The following is a 17,134-nucleotide window of genomic DNA, read 5'->3' on the forward strand; positions in this document are numbered from 1 at the left end:
GCTGTAACCATCACGTCATCAGTGGCTACCGCCACTGGCCAGTGAAGACAAGCCTGCAGCCCTACCTCTGCAGCCACTCACAATGGCGTACTCTGAGGGGACTCAGAATAAGAAAGGACAGGATACTGGCCCTAGATAGCTAGGTGCTTGTCAAAGGAATGAATTCAGTGAGCCCAAATGTTTGCTTCCTCCCATACATAGAAAAGCACTAAATTCTTTAACCTCAGATGCCTGTTTTTTCTTTAGATAACAAGTAATCTTTAATGTTCCAACTACCTGGTTTTCGTCGTAAAACTCTTATATATCCTAGCTCCTCCCCTACCTCTTTGGAGCAGTCCCTCAGAGCAATCCGAGAGGCTGTCATCTAATCCTGGCTCGAAGGGGTTTGAGTCCTCAGAAATGTCCGCCAAATAAAACATAACTCTCAACTTTTAGGCTGTGCATTTATTTCAGTGGACAGGCTGAATCTGAATTACAGGATGCAATGATCTAGCTTATTAATTTATTTGATTCTCCTTCAGTTTTCTTATCACTTAAATGAAGGGATATTCTGATAGTTAAATAGGTAATGCCTGATATCACAGTGCCGAGAACAAAGTAAGTACTCGGTAAATGTTTATGATAACAACAAGGAAAAGAAGTGTCACTACTTCTACAACTACCACTACCACCACCATGCCATCAATGGAACCTAACGGATTATCTAACTTCTACCAAACCTTTATCACGTTAGCCATCTTGCAAACTCAAGATTTTAAGGCATACTGTGAGGATGACTTCTAACAGAGCTTTAATTTCCTTTGTCAAAATCAGTGGAAAGGGGACAATTCAACAGAAATTGAAAAGAAATCTGGATTAAAGCGTCAACAGAACTTGGTCAGAGCACAAACTCTACCACCCCAGATGCGATAGTTGGGGGATTGAGGTGTGGGGTGGTGAGAAGTAGTGATAATGGAGTCATTTATTTTCCCTGAGCTACAAAAACAGTTACTCTTTGTTCTGCCTTCCCAAAGGGTCATTATGAATATGCTTTGATAACTGAATATGAAGGTGCTTTGTAAACAAATGATAGATAGCAACAATAATAAAACTCCAGGCATTTCCTATCCACCTGCCTGGAGAAATGATAATCTTCAAAAGTTGGATAATTGCCTGTACATATTTATCCCCTAATGTTTACTCATCAAATTATCCATGCACAAAACATCTTTCCCACTTCAAGAAAGGGAAAGTACAAGTGAAATCTAAGGAATCTAAGGGCACATATTTGACTTTTTTTGCCTTTTCCAATTGTCTACAAATTGGGTTTTATAATTTTATAACAATGATGACCACACACACACATACACACAAAACATCATACTTTTCTTTTCCAAACGTCAAGTTTAAAAAAAATCAATAACTCATTTCCTTAATTGAAAGTATGGACTCAGGCAAATAACATGATACTCATTTTTTCAGTTTAATGTCATATAATTTTATAAATGCCTTTCCTATTTATCTGTTACTCACCCCATATGCATCCACAAACTCAAAGAACAAAGAATACTACTTGCAATACATAAATTGTAAAGCTGTAGGCTATAGTAAAGTTTAAGACACATTAACAATCATTTGGAATAACTGATAACCTTATTTTCATTTCAGAAAATTAAACAGAAAATAATAATAAACACAAAAGGTAATAAAAAACATAAATGACCAATATAGTGGTCATTTTTCTAGTTTACTTTTGTTTGACCAAAATAGAAAAAAAAAAACTTTCTTCCACTATTAAGAATGTTTCTTTAGGATTTAGTATACACATGTTTATCAGGAATTCTAAGCACACATTTAATCTAAAACTAAATTATGACAGTATTACATAGACATTTGTTGCCATTTTAATATACAGGACTTTATCCTTCTTCAAGTCTCTGAAAGGAAGATGTCTGTTTATCAGAAAACCCACTAATCACACAGTGGCAAAATCTCACTAATTTTACAGAGCACATGGAAGCAAATCCAAACATATTTTATCAACACATCCAATATTGAACAGGCATATACAGAGAAAAAAAACATGAAAAATCTGCAGTTGTAAATTTATATATCATAATATTCCAGCAAATTTGGCCTTACCATGCAAAAATAACTTTGGAAATTTGCTATATAGACCAGGAGAACATAGGCACAAGGGAAATGATGAAAACTCATTGTATATCTGAGCATGTTCACCTGACAAACAGAACAACCTGACCTGGCTGAGGGAGGTCATTAATTGTTTAAAGAGTCATTTTGGTACTAATTCCCTTAGCATTCATTCAAATTTCAAGTTTCCCCCCCAATTTACCTTTCTTATCATCTATTCCTACCATACCTAAGTTTAATGTTTAAAAGAGTACAATAGGAGAATATTGTACTCTTTTAAATTCTAGAATTCAAAATTTTCCTATTCTAAAGTTCTAAATTATATTCAGCCATTTCCTTTGGTAGAGGAACTAGATTTATGAAATTCCTTCCTAAAATGGTCAGATATTTATTTACACTATAGAATTTTTTCTAATTTTTGTGTCATTCTGACTTGCGATATCCTGCAGAGTTATTCAATAGGGCCTACTCTACCACATTCACATTCTGTTTTTGTTACTTGATTCTTTTGCAACGAACAGAAAAACAGCCAAGTGTTAGGATCCCTTTGTTTTAGGGTTCATTAAATGGAAGCTCATTTCTTCCAGTGAAACAGGGCCAAGGCAATTCAAGAAGGAAGGTTTCTTCTGTGTCAGGGTTGTGTTTTAATGAATTCCTTTGCCATAGCTACTGTTACCACAATAGGTAAAGGGATGTTGTTTTGAGATAAAGCTCTTGAAAATAAATTTGCTTTCAATACTGGCTATGAGAGAAGCAGCTTCAGCTGGTGGAACAAAAGTAGGTCCACAATACAAAAGATGCTGTATGGCCTTGGTCACCCACTTCATCTCACTCTGGATGCTAGTCTTTCTTTTACCAGCTCATCAAGGAGAGGTTTGGATTAAATGATCCAGAAGGCCTCTGCTGGGTCTACTGTTCAGTGTCTCTAGTGGGTCATCATTTACCCATCAATCCTGGTTTTAAAACTATTTTTAAAATTTAAATCTCCGAAAACACTAACTTTCAATTAAAATCCTTCTTCCCTTTGTTCCATAACATTATATCAAGAAAGGATTGTAGGAACGGCAATGGTAAATTGAAAAAAGAGATAATCGGATTTTAAACATTGTTGAATTTGGTGTTAAGTCATGTTCTAAATCTCCTGAACAAATAAAGTTTTTCTTCCTAAAATTTACGACTGCTGATATCGGTAATCAAATGTATTCTTTTATTTTTTTTCCCCAAATGACAAATTGGTCTTAAACAAATTACACATCACCCACTAACCTGCCCATTGATTTGTTCCTCCGGTCAGTGTAATAGCATTTTTTCCTGAAAAATAATAGAAATTAGCTGAGGAAAGTCATATGAAAAATTATACTGAGCATTTTAATACTACAACTTCTACATGCTAAAGACAGACATGATATAAGCCAGTATAACAGGAACAACTCTGAATTCGCATTGTTTTAATTTCAGAAGCTAAGTTACTAGTAACAAAGACACAGACACTTTCATAAATCAGTAGATGACTTTTGAATATTTGATTTTTAATTCTTTTTTGGGAAGTCTAACTTCTGCTGCGTAATTCATATTAACTAGATCATTTGCTTATATGGTATACGAAGTTATCTATCCATCCATCCACTCATTCATCCATCTATCTAAACAGATACGTAATAAATACTTCTGATTTTGCAAAGAATGGGAAGTTATAACCACTGAAAATTTAGAGGAAAAAAAGAGGGTCTCTACCCTCAAAGAGTTACTTTACAGTTGAGGAGACAAGTGATTGTTATAGTAAAGTGTGATAATGCAGGAAAGCGGAGAGGGCTATGGAAGTACCTAGCAAGGGATCTCAACTGGTTTTTGTAGATGGAGAAGAAAGGAGACAGGGAAGCATTCTCAGAGAATGTGTTATCTGTACTGAATCTTGACGCATTAGTGGGAGTAGTCCTGTGAATAAAACACTTAGGACATGACATTTTAAATAGAGCTAGCAGAGTATGAAATGGTTATGGGAGCAAGACTAAACCTTGTAATATTCAGGGAATGTCGACTAATTTGGTAATTGCTGGAGTATAAATTCCAAGTTGAGGATAATGATAAAAGAGGTGAGGGGATGACGAACAAGGGACAGATGATGAGGGGCCTTACTTCTGATGCTAAAGTTTTTGGGTGAAAAGCTATGGGAAGATATTCAGTGTTTTAAGTAAGTGTGTAGCATTCTGATTCTAGAGAAACTAAATAGTCTAGTGACAGAGGTTAATTCACCTCCTAAAAGATTCTCACTAACCCCACATCTTGGAGCTCAAGAATCTCATTCTCTGCCTTGTACAATGCCTCTTTATCCCCACCCACCAAAACCCATTTCAGAGAATCAGAAAACTCCATGCTGTGATATTTATAAAGCAGGGTTGAGATTTAGTCCTGTGTCATTAACTGCTTAGAACACCTGAAAACCTTCTGAGCTACCGTATTTCATTGCCATCACCAGCCATGTTACTAGAAAATAATTTCTAAGTTGTCCCTTTCGTACTCCAACACTATATTTAAATATGGAGTTTCAAGGGTTGCATGTCTATCACACTTTAAATATCACCCTCTTCATTTTCTCAAACATACATAAGTTTGTGTGCATACATCATTCAATCCCTATTGGACTATAAATCTATCTCTCTGAACCTTCTCTATCTAGGCTGTCTTGCACTATTTACCCCATAATTACATAACGTCATTATATAACTGTTCACTGACTATCTTCTACAGGAGATTGGGTTTCTTGAAGGCAGTAGTTTCATTTCATCAACTTTGCTTACTGTATACTTGGTACATTCTTTGGTAAACTGTAAGCATTCTGATGGCTGATGAAAAAAATTAATGAGCTTTTGTTTAATTTACAGTTGCATTTATTTCCTTCAGTGCCTGAGGGCACTTTGAATTTAATAAACACTTACTAAATAAGGTATCTCTTCTAAAAACTATAAATGTAGGGTGAGGCTATAGCTCAGTGGTAGAGTGGTAGAGTGTATGCCTAGTATGCATGAGGTCCTGGGTTCAATCCCCAGTACCTCCATCAAAAAATAAATAAATAAACCTAATTACCCTCCCCCACCAAAAAAACCAACCAAACAAAAAAGAACAGCATAAAAACTATAAATGTAGAAATTGGTTTAAAGTAATTTTCATTATCAAAAAATCTAGGAATGTGATTAAGAGGAGATAAAGGTTATAGTTATAATTTTCAGTTGTGGATATGGTAAGGAATATTATAAAAGCATGAGGCAACATTTGGATAAAATATTATTCTCTATTTTTAGTGCTGTTAGTTTGAAATATTTCTCTTAAACACTTTTTATTTTGAAGTGCTTTGGAAGAAATAAAGAGCAAGTGAAGGAAGAAAGTCATACAAGATGAACACATACTCTTAGATCACTTATACTATAAGAACAAATAAAAATTAAAATAAGAGACTCTATTTTCCCAATTAACTAATTACCAGTCAAATCTAGGGTGAACTATGTGTGACAATTAGTGCTGTCGAGTCTTCTTACTTGAGGACTGTTTATTGTTTATTCTGAGGACATGTCTGTAGTGGGTGTCTGCTTGGCTATATAAAAGGGTGAGATTTCTTTCTGTCTTTGCAATCTCATAGCAAATTGCCTGTGATGCCTGTCCCATTCTGATTTAATGCTTACTCAGTAACAAAAGGGTTCTCTCTACCTTAGTGGAGACATTTTCTAGGTTGGGAATAATTTTGTTTTTAATTATATTTCCCCAAAATATACAAATGTACCCTTAATCCATGAAGTCAGTAATAACCTGCAATTCTCCTTAGTTCTTCTGCATAAAGGAGCCTCTAGGACCAAATTATTTCCTACTCACAATCTTCATTCCATTATTTGTCAATTGTATATTGTTCATCAACAGAGCTGTCTTTATTTTTCCTGTAATTTTTCACTTGAAAGATTCTTCTATTTCACATCTTGCATTTATCTGCCTACCTACCTACACACCTAGTACAACAACTGCTCAAAATTATGAGTAAATAATTATCTCAATCACTGTTTCCAACCAGTTTTTCACATAGCCAGTGGCTGGCAACATGTGGAGATGTCTGCAGGGCCAAGTGAGAAGGAAAGTCACGTGAGTGGGACTCTGGGTCCCTGCTCCTTGTCAAGAAGAGCTACTGTACCTTTATCTCTTCTACATATTGGGCTCCCTGTATGTTATTAAGTTATTTTATTTTTGAGTGCGGTATCCTTTGCATTAAAAAGTGATCTAAATTTAATCCCAATTGTGATAAAAGATTGTTCTTAGTATTTAAAAAATATTCTCCCCAAATTTGTCACGATTAAAATATTTGTGGGAGCAGGGGTTGGAGGAAAGATGAGAGGTTGACCCTATCTTGGAACTCAATTTAAGGAGCTACAGGATGACTGAGTCATCTTAAAATATGTTTGACCATTTTAATGTGACAGAAGGGTAAGAATAAGTAGGAATCACCTTTGAATCAAAAGGAAAATAATGAAAAGCGGTAATTGGTATTTCTGGACTATAGAAGACATAGGCTATGTCCTCCCTGATAGGATAAAAACTAGAAAATGTGGGCTATTTTAATTCTCTGAATTTTTCTTGGTTGGTTTCAAAACATCAAGTTCAATATGCAGGTCATATTTACTTTGGAAGAAGAATCAAAAAAAAAAAATAACTGGAAAGTTTAGGTATATAAAGTTCTACACATACAGTATATTCAAGTAGAAAATTTAGATAAAATGTTAAAGATTCATGTTCATGCAATAAGTTAGCAGAAACCTTTTGCAAAAAGGGTTATAAATCTAACAGTATTTTTCTGAATAAATTTTCAATTTTTCTTTGTGGAGTGTAATGTATAGGTTTCAACACTGAATAAGTATACAGAATAGCTGAGCATAGGCAAATTTTTATGCATCAGTCCTTAAAAAAATCTTGTCCTGAAAAGAAATATGCAAGATTCCTATTTAAGTTCTTTGCTATTCTTGTATATTTTAATTTTTAGACAATATAAATCTATTTAAGACAATATATTTATTCCTAAATGTGTTAAGTGTTGACATTTGGAAACTGAATTAGCAATCATGAAAATACTTTGCCACTAGTTTATGCTTGAAGAGCATTCTCTTTTTATGAGCTGACTGCCATCCCAAATTTCAGTTACCTTATAAATAAATCAGAAGTTAGTTACTAAGGAGTTAGTTAATGTTACATGTATTATTTAAACTGATCTGGAAAAGATGCTGGAACATAAAGTTCTTTTGGAACATTTCTCAAACTGTTTCCCCAAGAACATCATCATATTAAGATTAAAAAAAGAATCCATCATCAGATAGAAATTAAGGAAAGGCTGCTCTGTTGGAATTTACAAAAAATATATAAGAATTATTAAAATATTAAAATCTCCAAGACAATATTTTTTTTTACCAACTATAACAGAATCACTTGGGATGCTTGTAAAAAAAAACATATATACCCAATCCTATCCCAGACCTAATATACCAGAATCTCTGGGTGTGGGTTCCAGGAACTTGCATTTCTACAGTTTCTCATGTGATTCTGATGCTCTCTGAAGACTGAAAACCATTTCTCTATAAAGTCCTACAGTAAATAAGCTTATTGTTTAATTTAGAAATTCAGAAACATATTTGGCCACAGAATATTTTTCTTTTACATCTTTTGAAACCAGTATTCTTTGACAATATTTCTGACAAATAAATTTCCTTTGAAAAAAGCTGTATATTTTCTAATTTTTATATTTTAAATCAAAAGAATCCCAGTATCATTTTCCAAAAGTTTCAGTAATGTGGCCATTGGAACCATTATTTTGAAAAAAAACATATTATAAGGAAGAAATTTCAGCCACAACATCAATAAAAAGAGATAGTAACTGCACACATTCCATGTTTTTCATATTTTTTTCTTTGGATGTATCAGAACTCCTCTTTCAAATGCAATCTTACTAGAAAATTAAAAAAATGAATGTCATTTATAAAAAGCAAAACCAGTTGACTGAAGAACGGATCTTCTTCAAAACCTCCCCTGGAATGAAAAGACACTATGTCACACAGATTGGAGATCTAATACAAACTGAGGTCACTCACAATCTGTCAAGGTAATTGTTTTTAATGAACTTCTAAGGAAAAGAAACAAATAATTAAATTCGATACATATTTCTTTAAAAATCAAAGTTATGAGAATACTGATTATTCTTTCAATTAGAGGTCCTCAAAATTTATCTGAAAAGTCAAAAGTAAGGGAAATGAAGGGAAAAAAGGCCAACGTGCTCTAATAGACTTTCAGTTTTTTAAATTAATAAAATCCAACTGAGATGGTAGAAAGAGCAACATGAAATGTATGACATGTAGTTTCAGTTGCCATTGTCTAAGATTTTTTCCCCATAGACTAAAGCAGAAGGAACATATATTTGAAAGTATATTGATAAAGAAAGGAAAAACCACGTTCGAAATAATGAATGTCAAATATTTGGTGTTAAAGCAAACATGATAACTGACACTTTTTCATTTAAAAGAGTATTACTTCAAATTAATGCTGTGTCTTTGCCAGGATCTAAGAATCAAATGATTCCAAATTCCCTCTTTGGATAGCAAAAAAGGAGCCAATCTTTTGGACTCCTGGCAAAAATGTGTTTTGTTTAAAGTCCAGAGGAGGTATGTGGGTAATACGATCCTTTTTTAATGAGATATTTTAACACAATGTTCACTTAACCTGAACAGAACACCTGAACACTGAAACCCACTGAAATGACATGTTTTGTGATAGTCTCTAAGGGTTTCTTCCTTTCAGATCTACAAGGAAATTAGTTTGTGCATAAATGCAACTATAACTCTTCTGAGAAACAGTGGCAGAATCTCAGGAATAGGGAAAGATGAAGGCACATGAAACCAGTTAGACTGGACTTGGAATTTTTTGGCAATTTCTCTCTGATATCAGAAAGTAGGTTATTTCACATGTCACACGTGTTTTGCAATCTTGTTTATATCCTGCGGTCAAATTAGAACTTGTTAAAAACAATTTTGTGAGAATGTAAACGAACACAATAATATAGACCCACAATCCCACCCATTAGAAGCAATCATTTGTAGCATATTAAATTTTCTTCCGATTTTATTTATTTTATTCAGTTTACATTGTTGGAATCACTTTGTATGAATAAATATATATCCTATATATTATTTATTTATTTTATTTAAATTTTATTATTTATTATTTACCTAGAGTCATCAAGAAATTCTTGTACCCATTCACTTTATAAATGAATTATATTCCACTGCAAGGGTATACCTAACTTATTTAAATCCTCTACCACTGAGCATAGAAAATATTTCCATTTTTCACAATTATAAGTAATAATTTGGGGAATGTTTTTACATATTTTTCAATTAGCATCTTAAGATAAAAAGTGAAGGTTATGAAAAGTTTTAAGTCTCACAGAAAATAATTTCAAATTCAGTTTCAGAATATTTTATGAAGTTTGATTCCTACCGTAAGTCAACAGAGGTGATTATTCACCATATCTGTACTAGGTTTGAAGACTGTGCAAGTCTTTGCTAATTTCAAAGCTGAATGACCTCAACTGAAATGACCTCAACTGAATGACCTCAACTGAAATCAGTCCTCTGTAGACTTCAAACTAATCACGCCACCAATAATACCTCATAGGTCCTTATTTGCTTCTTTCAGGGACCAAGTTTCATAAAAATGTACAAACTTCAGGTGCTCCTAGGTATCTGACTGATCATTTGTGTAGGTGCTAATGAACTGAAAAGACTTCTTTCCTTGATTCATCTTCTTTTGTTTTTTATTTTGTTGTTGTTATTATTATTATTATTATTATTATTATTATTATTATTATTATTATTTTTGCCAAGCTTTTCAAGGTATTATTTGCCTATCTCGTAAATATTATCTGTATCTTTTAGCCAGGCAGGAATGGGAGTCATTTTAAGAATCTAATTCTAACATTGTCACAGTAAGAGTCCTCAGTAGTTGCCAACGCTTAATCAATTTCTGTTTTGTGGGTAATGACTGTGGTTGCATCTTTCAAAGCCTGAGGTGTTTCAAATAACTGAAAGAGATGGCGATCAACATCTCACATTTTGTCTTGAATAGTGTGGAGGCTTGTCATGTGACCTGAGACTGTCAGCACTCTTACAGACTTGGCTTCTTCCATGTATCAGGTCTGGGAAATTTCTCCATATTTTTTATTGCACTCTTACTGTTCAGTTATATTCATTACTTAGCAGTTCTTTGACTTGGCATCTTATTACCCTGAACCTTTTAAAACCTCCTTAGCAGTTGATGAAGCATATTGAGCCTCAAATAAGTGTAAATGTTCGTATCTTCAACATGAATTAAAATTGCACATAGTTGAAACAGTGTTGAATATTATTTTGAGAAATGATGATGGAAAGTGATACACTTTGCATTGAACACAAAATATACAATACTATTCAATTTTTGCTTGCCTATAGGAAGGACCAAAAAAATCTTCAAATTGAGACGGCTTTTCATTATCATTTATCCTTTAGTATTGAGGACAGAGCTAAGAAACCATCTGGCTGAAATGCACCTGAGGAATGATCCTTGTTAACTGCTATACAGAAAAGAACACTGTATACATAAGAATGCTACACACTTACACTTCCTGCCTTCCACAAAAATAGTAAGAATTCTGTCTACCCATATTAAATAAGATGTGAGACTAATCTTGGGAATTATAAGTTAAAATTTGAAAACAGCTATTTTTCCCTCCCACTGCTCAAGTCCAGCTAGAAATGATACTAAGTGTCAAGGGAACCAGAAAATTTAGCACTTTAGGCAAGCAAAATTAGAAGGAAAATAAGTGTTCAAGATAACGTAAACTCTGGAAGAAAAAGAATTTTTTTCTGTAGAAAGAATTACCTTTATGGCTCTCAGTTTTCGCAAAAAACAGCCTCATCTTAATATACACTGAGACAGAATGAAATAAAATTTGAAAGTACCTGAAGGGCATTCTGATATTCAGCCTCTCTGCATACTTGCACAGCGTATCCCATGGAATGTGAATTTTAATAAACATGATATCAGGGTTTGCAACCGCCGGCTGCAATAGCAGAACAAGCACCACTTAGAATCAGCACTGATGATATCATGCCACAGTTTGATTTGAGAAAAAAAAAAAACATTGTTCCCTTGTCTACACAAGAATCATTATCACCGATTTAAAGAGAATTTATAGGAATGAAAATTCTTAATACAAAAATACCTTAATAATATGTAATAATGCCACTGTGTGCAGGAAATAACCATCCATGTGAATGAGTGCGTTTTCTTCCCTTGATCGTTATTAAGACCCAGAATCCCCAGTAAGAACAATCATGAGCCAATTAGGAATCTGAAGTTATTCTTAGTGGACACTTTCTCATGATCCTCTCATTCCTGCACAGTGGGTGGGGCGTGGGGTAGACAACACTGATAGTTGCCACCAGTTATTCATTCACTTACTCTTCTAGCACATTTTATTAATTACTACTTGCTAGGTCCTAGGAAAATCCTGGGGATAAACAGAGCATAAATCTTACAAGTCCATGGCCTTACAGAGCTGCCAAATTTGCACGCTTGCTCTAACCTTAAAAGGTGAGTATACTTTTTCCTGCAAGGTATCATAAGAATTTAAGTGTCTTTGATCTAGTTAAGAGATTTTTAAGCAAAATAAAGTATGCATCAGAATTATCTAAGAAGCATTTAATAAAATTGAGTGCCCTGGTCTAACTCTTAGGAATTCCCAGCATTGAATTCCACTTTCTGAGTACTTTTGCTTGTAACTTTTTGAACCAGATAATCATCAAGAGTCCTAGATTTGGTCTTGTGGTCTAAAATAAGTAACTAAATAATTGACTACTTTGGCACTATGTATCATTCATGTTCACATTCTACTTCAAAAGAAAAAAACACAGGCGGTCATTTTTGGAAGTTCCTACAATACCTGAGGCTCATAGAGCAAGTAAGAACTTTGCAGCCATTCTAGCAGTGAATTTCACAGAGCCTACCCGTCAAATGATGAGAGAAGCTGAATTATGTGAAGGAAGAACTGCTCTTTGCTTCTATTCGGGCACACCTGTCAGGTTACACATAGCTGGACTCTATTTGGTTAACATCATTCCTTTAAATTTCAGCTAGACAGAACTTCCCAAGAAACATACCAATCTTAAAAACTCAAAAGTATGGAAGAAATTTATCAGTCAAATTTAAAATCATATATATTTAAAAATTAAATTGTACAAATTTCATAAATAGTCTTAAAGCCCTATGTTCTAGATATGGTTAATTTCAAGAATTTGCCAGAACAATCTTTTAAATTTATAGTACTCTTTCAAAAATAGTATTATTAGAGAGCCCTGGGACAATCATTGGATTAATATTCAGATGCAGATTTCAGACTGACCACCATTCACTGGGTAGGCAGTTTCACAGACCAGCATTTGCCAAAGTTGTTTCCATAGAATATTATGGAAAAAGGTGGGGGGATGGGGGAGGATGTGCCATGGTCAACACAACTTTGGGTTTCTTACTAGAGTACTCGTGAGATACTTTAATATGCAAGTGTTTGCTAAAATATATAAGAAGGTAAATACATAAACTGAATTTCTAGAATTTTGAAAAAAAAAAAACAAAAAAACCCCTTGGTCCAAACACATACCACATCTGTTGATGTACTAGTATTTTGCAAATCACCATAGGAAAAATAGCAAAAGAGGCTTCCAGTGCAATTTACAAAGGGCTTTCCTTCTTCAAATATGTTTGCTTTAAATTAAAGATAAAGAATGATGAAAATAAAAATTGACAGTGACAGAAGGCAAAGTATGTGCTAAATATCTACAGGCCTTTGAATTCAGACCAAATTTACAAACTTTAGCTATGCTTGAGGAAATAATGTGTATACTTTTTTAATGAGCACTAATTCATTCAAATAACTATTTATTCAAAAATACACCTTTTTTTACCCAGCTAGAAATCTGTCACTGTATAAGGAAAAAAAGAGTAATTATGATATTAATATCTCTAGGCTCTTTTTAGTGACTATCCCAGACTTGGTTGAAAGATTTCTGTGCAGGAGTGGTAGAGATAAGGATATCTTTACCAAATATTAAAAAAAAAAAAAAAAAAGCATAGACATTCACCTATTTAAATGATTCTCTCACCTGAGGCAATTGTAAGATAAAGCATTTCATGCTTTGTTACAGTTTTTCCTGCCTTATCTATACAAGAATTCTTGTATTGAAAATGATACTGAAGATCCTTCTTTTGAAATGATGGTGTTGTCTACTGGTATTATACCAACTTACTTTTCACTTACCAACCACAATTTATACGTTAACCCTAACTGCCTACTTAGAATAAATCACACGATATGGTACAAAGACCATAGTGTTTGGAATCACAAAGAGTTAAGGACAAATTCCATCTCTACAATTTAGCAGTTCTCTGACCTTGGGGAAATACCTAACTTCTCTGATCCTCAGTTTTCTCTCTTAAGAAATGGAGTGAATGATCTTAACTTACAGAGTTATTGTGAGTCTTAGGGGAGACTGGACTATAAAGGACCCAAATATATGAGGTTATCTAGAATTCTCAGTTGACAGAATGCCTCTTGGATAGACCATGGCCAAAATAATGGCTAATTTCCAAGCTCAACTAGAATCTTTCTCTTTTTTCTTTTGGTCAGTAAATAGAGATGTGATTCATCTTTGGTGGAGCCTTCCCTTTGGTTTTGTAAGCCTTCTATAACAGGCTTTGAGTTATACAAGTATAAAGCCAGTAACAACCTATGATTTGGGGAAACCTCTGAAGTAGAGTGAGTTGACTCAAGTGATTGAAGAGTTAAATATTTTTTCTGGTATATAACCTGGGTATAAATTGTAATAAAACTGTATTTCTATAGATTATAGTTTCTTTGGAAATTTTATCTGTATGTATTTAAATTGTTCTATGCCTGTATGTTATTGTTTGTTCCTGGGGAGATGTGGGTTCTTTTTCAGCAGTTACTCAAAGATAGAGAAAATGAGACCCTTAAGATTACAGAAAACATATTTAGTGCTCATTATCCCTAGAATCTAGAAGTGAGACCTCTATGAAAATTGATGAGTCTAGACTCAGACAACATCAGTCTATACCAGAATGACACCTTTTACATGTGGGATGATTTCAGACTCAAAAATCAAGCCCTTGAGAAATGTACTGATGTTGGATCATTGCATTCTCTTCAATAGTTTCATGCAAGTTTGAAAGTGAGGATCTCAATTGTGGAATAGGCAGATCTCAGGACAATAAATAGTCTCTTAGGAGCTAAGCCTTATTCCAGTATGCATGGAGAGCACACTCTCCCACAGAGCAGCATGGTTCCTGAAGCTTAGGCGTGTTGGTTGCCAGAACACATAAGCAGCATGAAGGAGGAATGACCAACACAGGCGTGGGTGTTGGGAGAGATCTGGGAAGGTTTAACCTCCACAGCAGGAGAACCTGTGTTTCATGCTACCTGTTGGTTCCTGACTAGCTTTCCCTTACAGTACACATAGCTAGAATCTGATCGCTCCCCACTTCCTCTGCAGCTACCACCCTGGTCTAAGTCACCACCACCTCTGGCTGAGATTCCTACAGTGCTTTCTAATGGAGCCTTTTTTCACATTCTTGTTCCCAAAAGTCTATTGGCAGTGCAATGACCAGAGTTATTCTTTAAAAATCTAACTCAAACCATGTAACTTCTCAGAACCCCATTTCAGTCAGAGTGAAAACCAAAGTTTTGTCAAAGACCTATAAAGCCTTTTATCTCCCTCAATATCTTGCTAACCCCCCTCCTACTAGTCTCCCTCTTCCTCACTCTGAGTCCATCATTTGATCACTTGCTATTACTTGCCTGCTCTCACTCCATCATTCTCACCTTTCTTTTTTCCCCTTTAGTATTTATTATCTTCTAATGAATGAGTCTGCTTATTTATGTGTGTGCCATGAGAGAACAAATATTTGCTTTGTTCATTTATGTGTACCAAGCACCTAGGTGCACAGTAATCACTCACTAAGCATTTGTTTAATGAATGAATGAATGAATAAGTTTACTTATTTTGAATACACAGTCTGTGAAACTTGTACCTAAGCAAGAGATGATAAAGACAAGAAAGCAAACAAGCCAGAATTATTCTGGAAGAGGTACTATGTCAGGATTCAAATTAGTATCATGAATGGCTGGCTTAGCACTGATTATTAATTAATTCCTGTCAACCTTTAAGATGTGAAAAAAAAATCTAATACACTTAAATAAAGGAAATGCTTTAGAAGAACTCTACCATCAATGAGTGAAATGTGAAGCTAAGTGCACACACAGCTAGAACATTTCTAATTTTGTATGCCTTAACTTTATACATATATAGATTTTTTTCCAAGCAGCATGAATTGTCTTCTCTTATAATTTCCTCAGCTTAATTTCTCTTTTGTTATACCTCTACTTAAAACAACAACAATAACAAAAACAAAAGTAGTTTTATTTTCTTGCAGCTACTGAGCAGGGGGTTGGTGAAGGGCTGGTGTTGGCAGGGAGAAAGATTACTTTCTCCCTTGGAATCAAAAGCTCCCAATCTGGTACTATTCTGTTTAGCTCTGATGAAGGCAGGCTTTTCCAAGGGAACAAAACACCCACTGCCTTCACACTTCACATTATTATTTAATTATTCCGTCCAAAATTCCCAAGAGGTAGAACATTCATTCTCGAGAGAAAAAGAAATTAAAAAATGTGTTTTTACAAGATCACTCTGCCAGTTGGTGGCAGAGAGCTCCAAAAAAAATAAATAAAATATGGAAGCTCATGGTATTAAGTGTAAGATAAGATAAAGACAAAATGCTGATATGATCTGGAAATATACTTGGATAACAAAGCATCTGTCCTGACTGTTATAGATCATCTACCTGTTCATTCACACAGCCTTCAAATACGCATCATTATCTGCTGGTGATGCAACCATCTAGAAACTGTCCACATCAACATGCAATTTAATGAGGATTTGAGATCTACTCTGTGCCAGGCTCAGTGCTTAACTCTGGCAAATGTAAATTTTAAAAAAATGGGAATTTGTTCCCTGGGGAATATGCTCATTTTTTCAGCTAACAAATCCAATACTTGCTGACATTTTCACAATTTCATTTTCCCTTTCCTCCTGTCACAAGCCCTAAATATTTTCAATTTAATATTGATTAAAATCAGTTGCAAACAAAGTCCACAGCTTCTAGTAGTAGAAACTATAAGAGGAAATAAATCTTTGTGATAATGCAAAACATTGGATGTAATAGTTGAGATAACTATAAGTATTTATATACCAGTTGGTCATCAGTTAACATAAGATTTAAATTAAAAATATATCTAGGTTCTATCTTAGAGAGTTACGTTTCTTTCTATGTTTGCTTGCTTAAAAGGGCAATACACATGATACTGATTTTTTTAAAAACGTGGTTGGGAAAATTCCTGTTTTGTTCCCTTAAACTGTGTTTGTCATAGCAGGTTGCTTTTATACATTAACACTATGATAATTAATCTGGTCTAATGAACTCAACCATTTAAAAAAATCAATGTCATCATTCTTAGAATAGGAACATAGGTAAATGTACCTTTGGAGAGCAAAATAAATAATTGCAGAAAATGAACTTTGAAATGCAATCCCAGAATCTTAATATTCCTTGATACTATACTTGATTATTTCTAACTCTATACTGGCTCTTCCCAGTCACCCTCCCCAGAAGGCATTTTTAAAATCTCATCAATCTTCTGTTTCCTCAGTCTTTCTCTCCCTTTTCTTCCCTGTCCTTCTCTTCCCTTCTCTCCCTGCTTCTCTCCATTCACCCTTCTTTCCTGGGTCTTCCTCGTCATCATTTAAACATGTCGTATAAGAAAGACAGAAAGAAGTGAAACCTCATGAGACCTCGTTTCCCTCTCTGGGTGTCGCTC

General features: G+C 34.3%; 1 protein-coding gene across 1 annotated transcript in view; it reads right to left on the minus strand.

The window, feature by feature from the left end:
• The window catches only part of ANO3 (anoctamin 3), a 360,586-nt gene that overhangs the window by 102,996 nt on the left and 240,456 nt on the right, over window positions 1–17,134 (minus strand). The window contains exons 7-8 of the mRNA XM_045523788.2: window positions 11,148–11,248; window positions 3,397–3,441 (exon numbers count right to left, since the gene is read on the minus strand). Of these exons, the coding sequence (XP_045379744.2) occupies window positions 3,397–3,441; window positions 11,148–11,248 (146 nt within the window). The remainder of the gene's footprint in view (window positions 1–3,396; window positions 3,442–11,147; window positions 11,249–17,134) is intronic.

The sequence above is a fragment of the Camelus bactrianus genome, chromosome 10, assembly GCF_048773025.1.
Source record: "Camelus bactrianus isolate YW-2024 breed Bactrian camel chromosome 10, ASM4877302v1, whole genome shotgun sequence".
NCBI lineage: Eukaryota > Metazoa > Chordata > Mammalia > Artiodactyla > Camelidae > Camelus > Camelus bactrianus.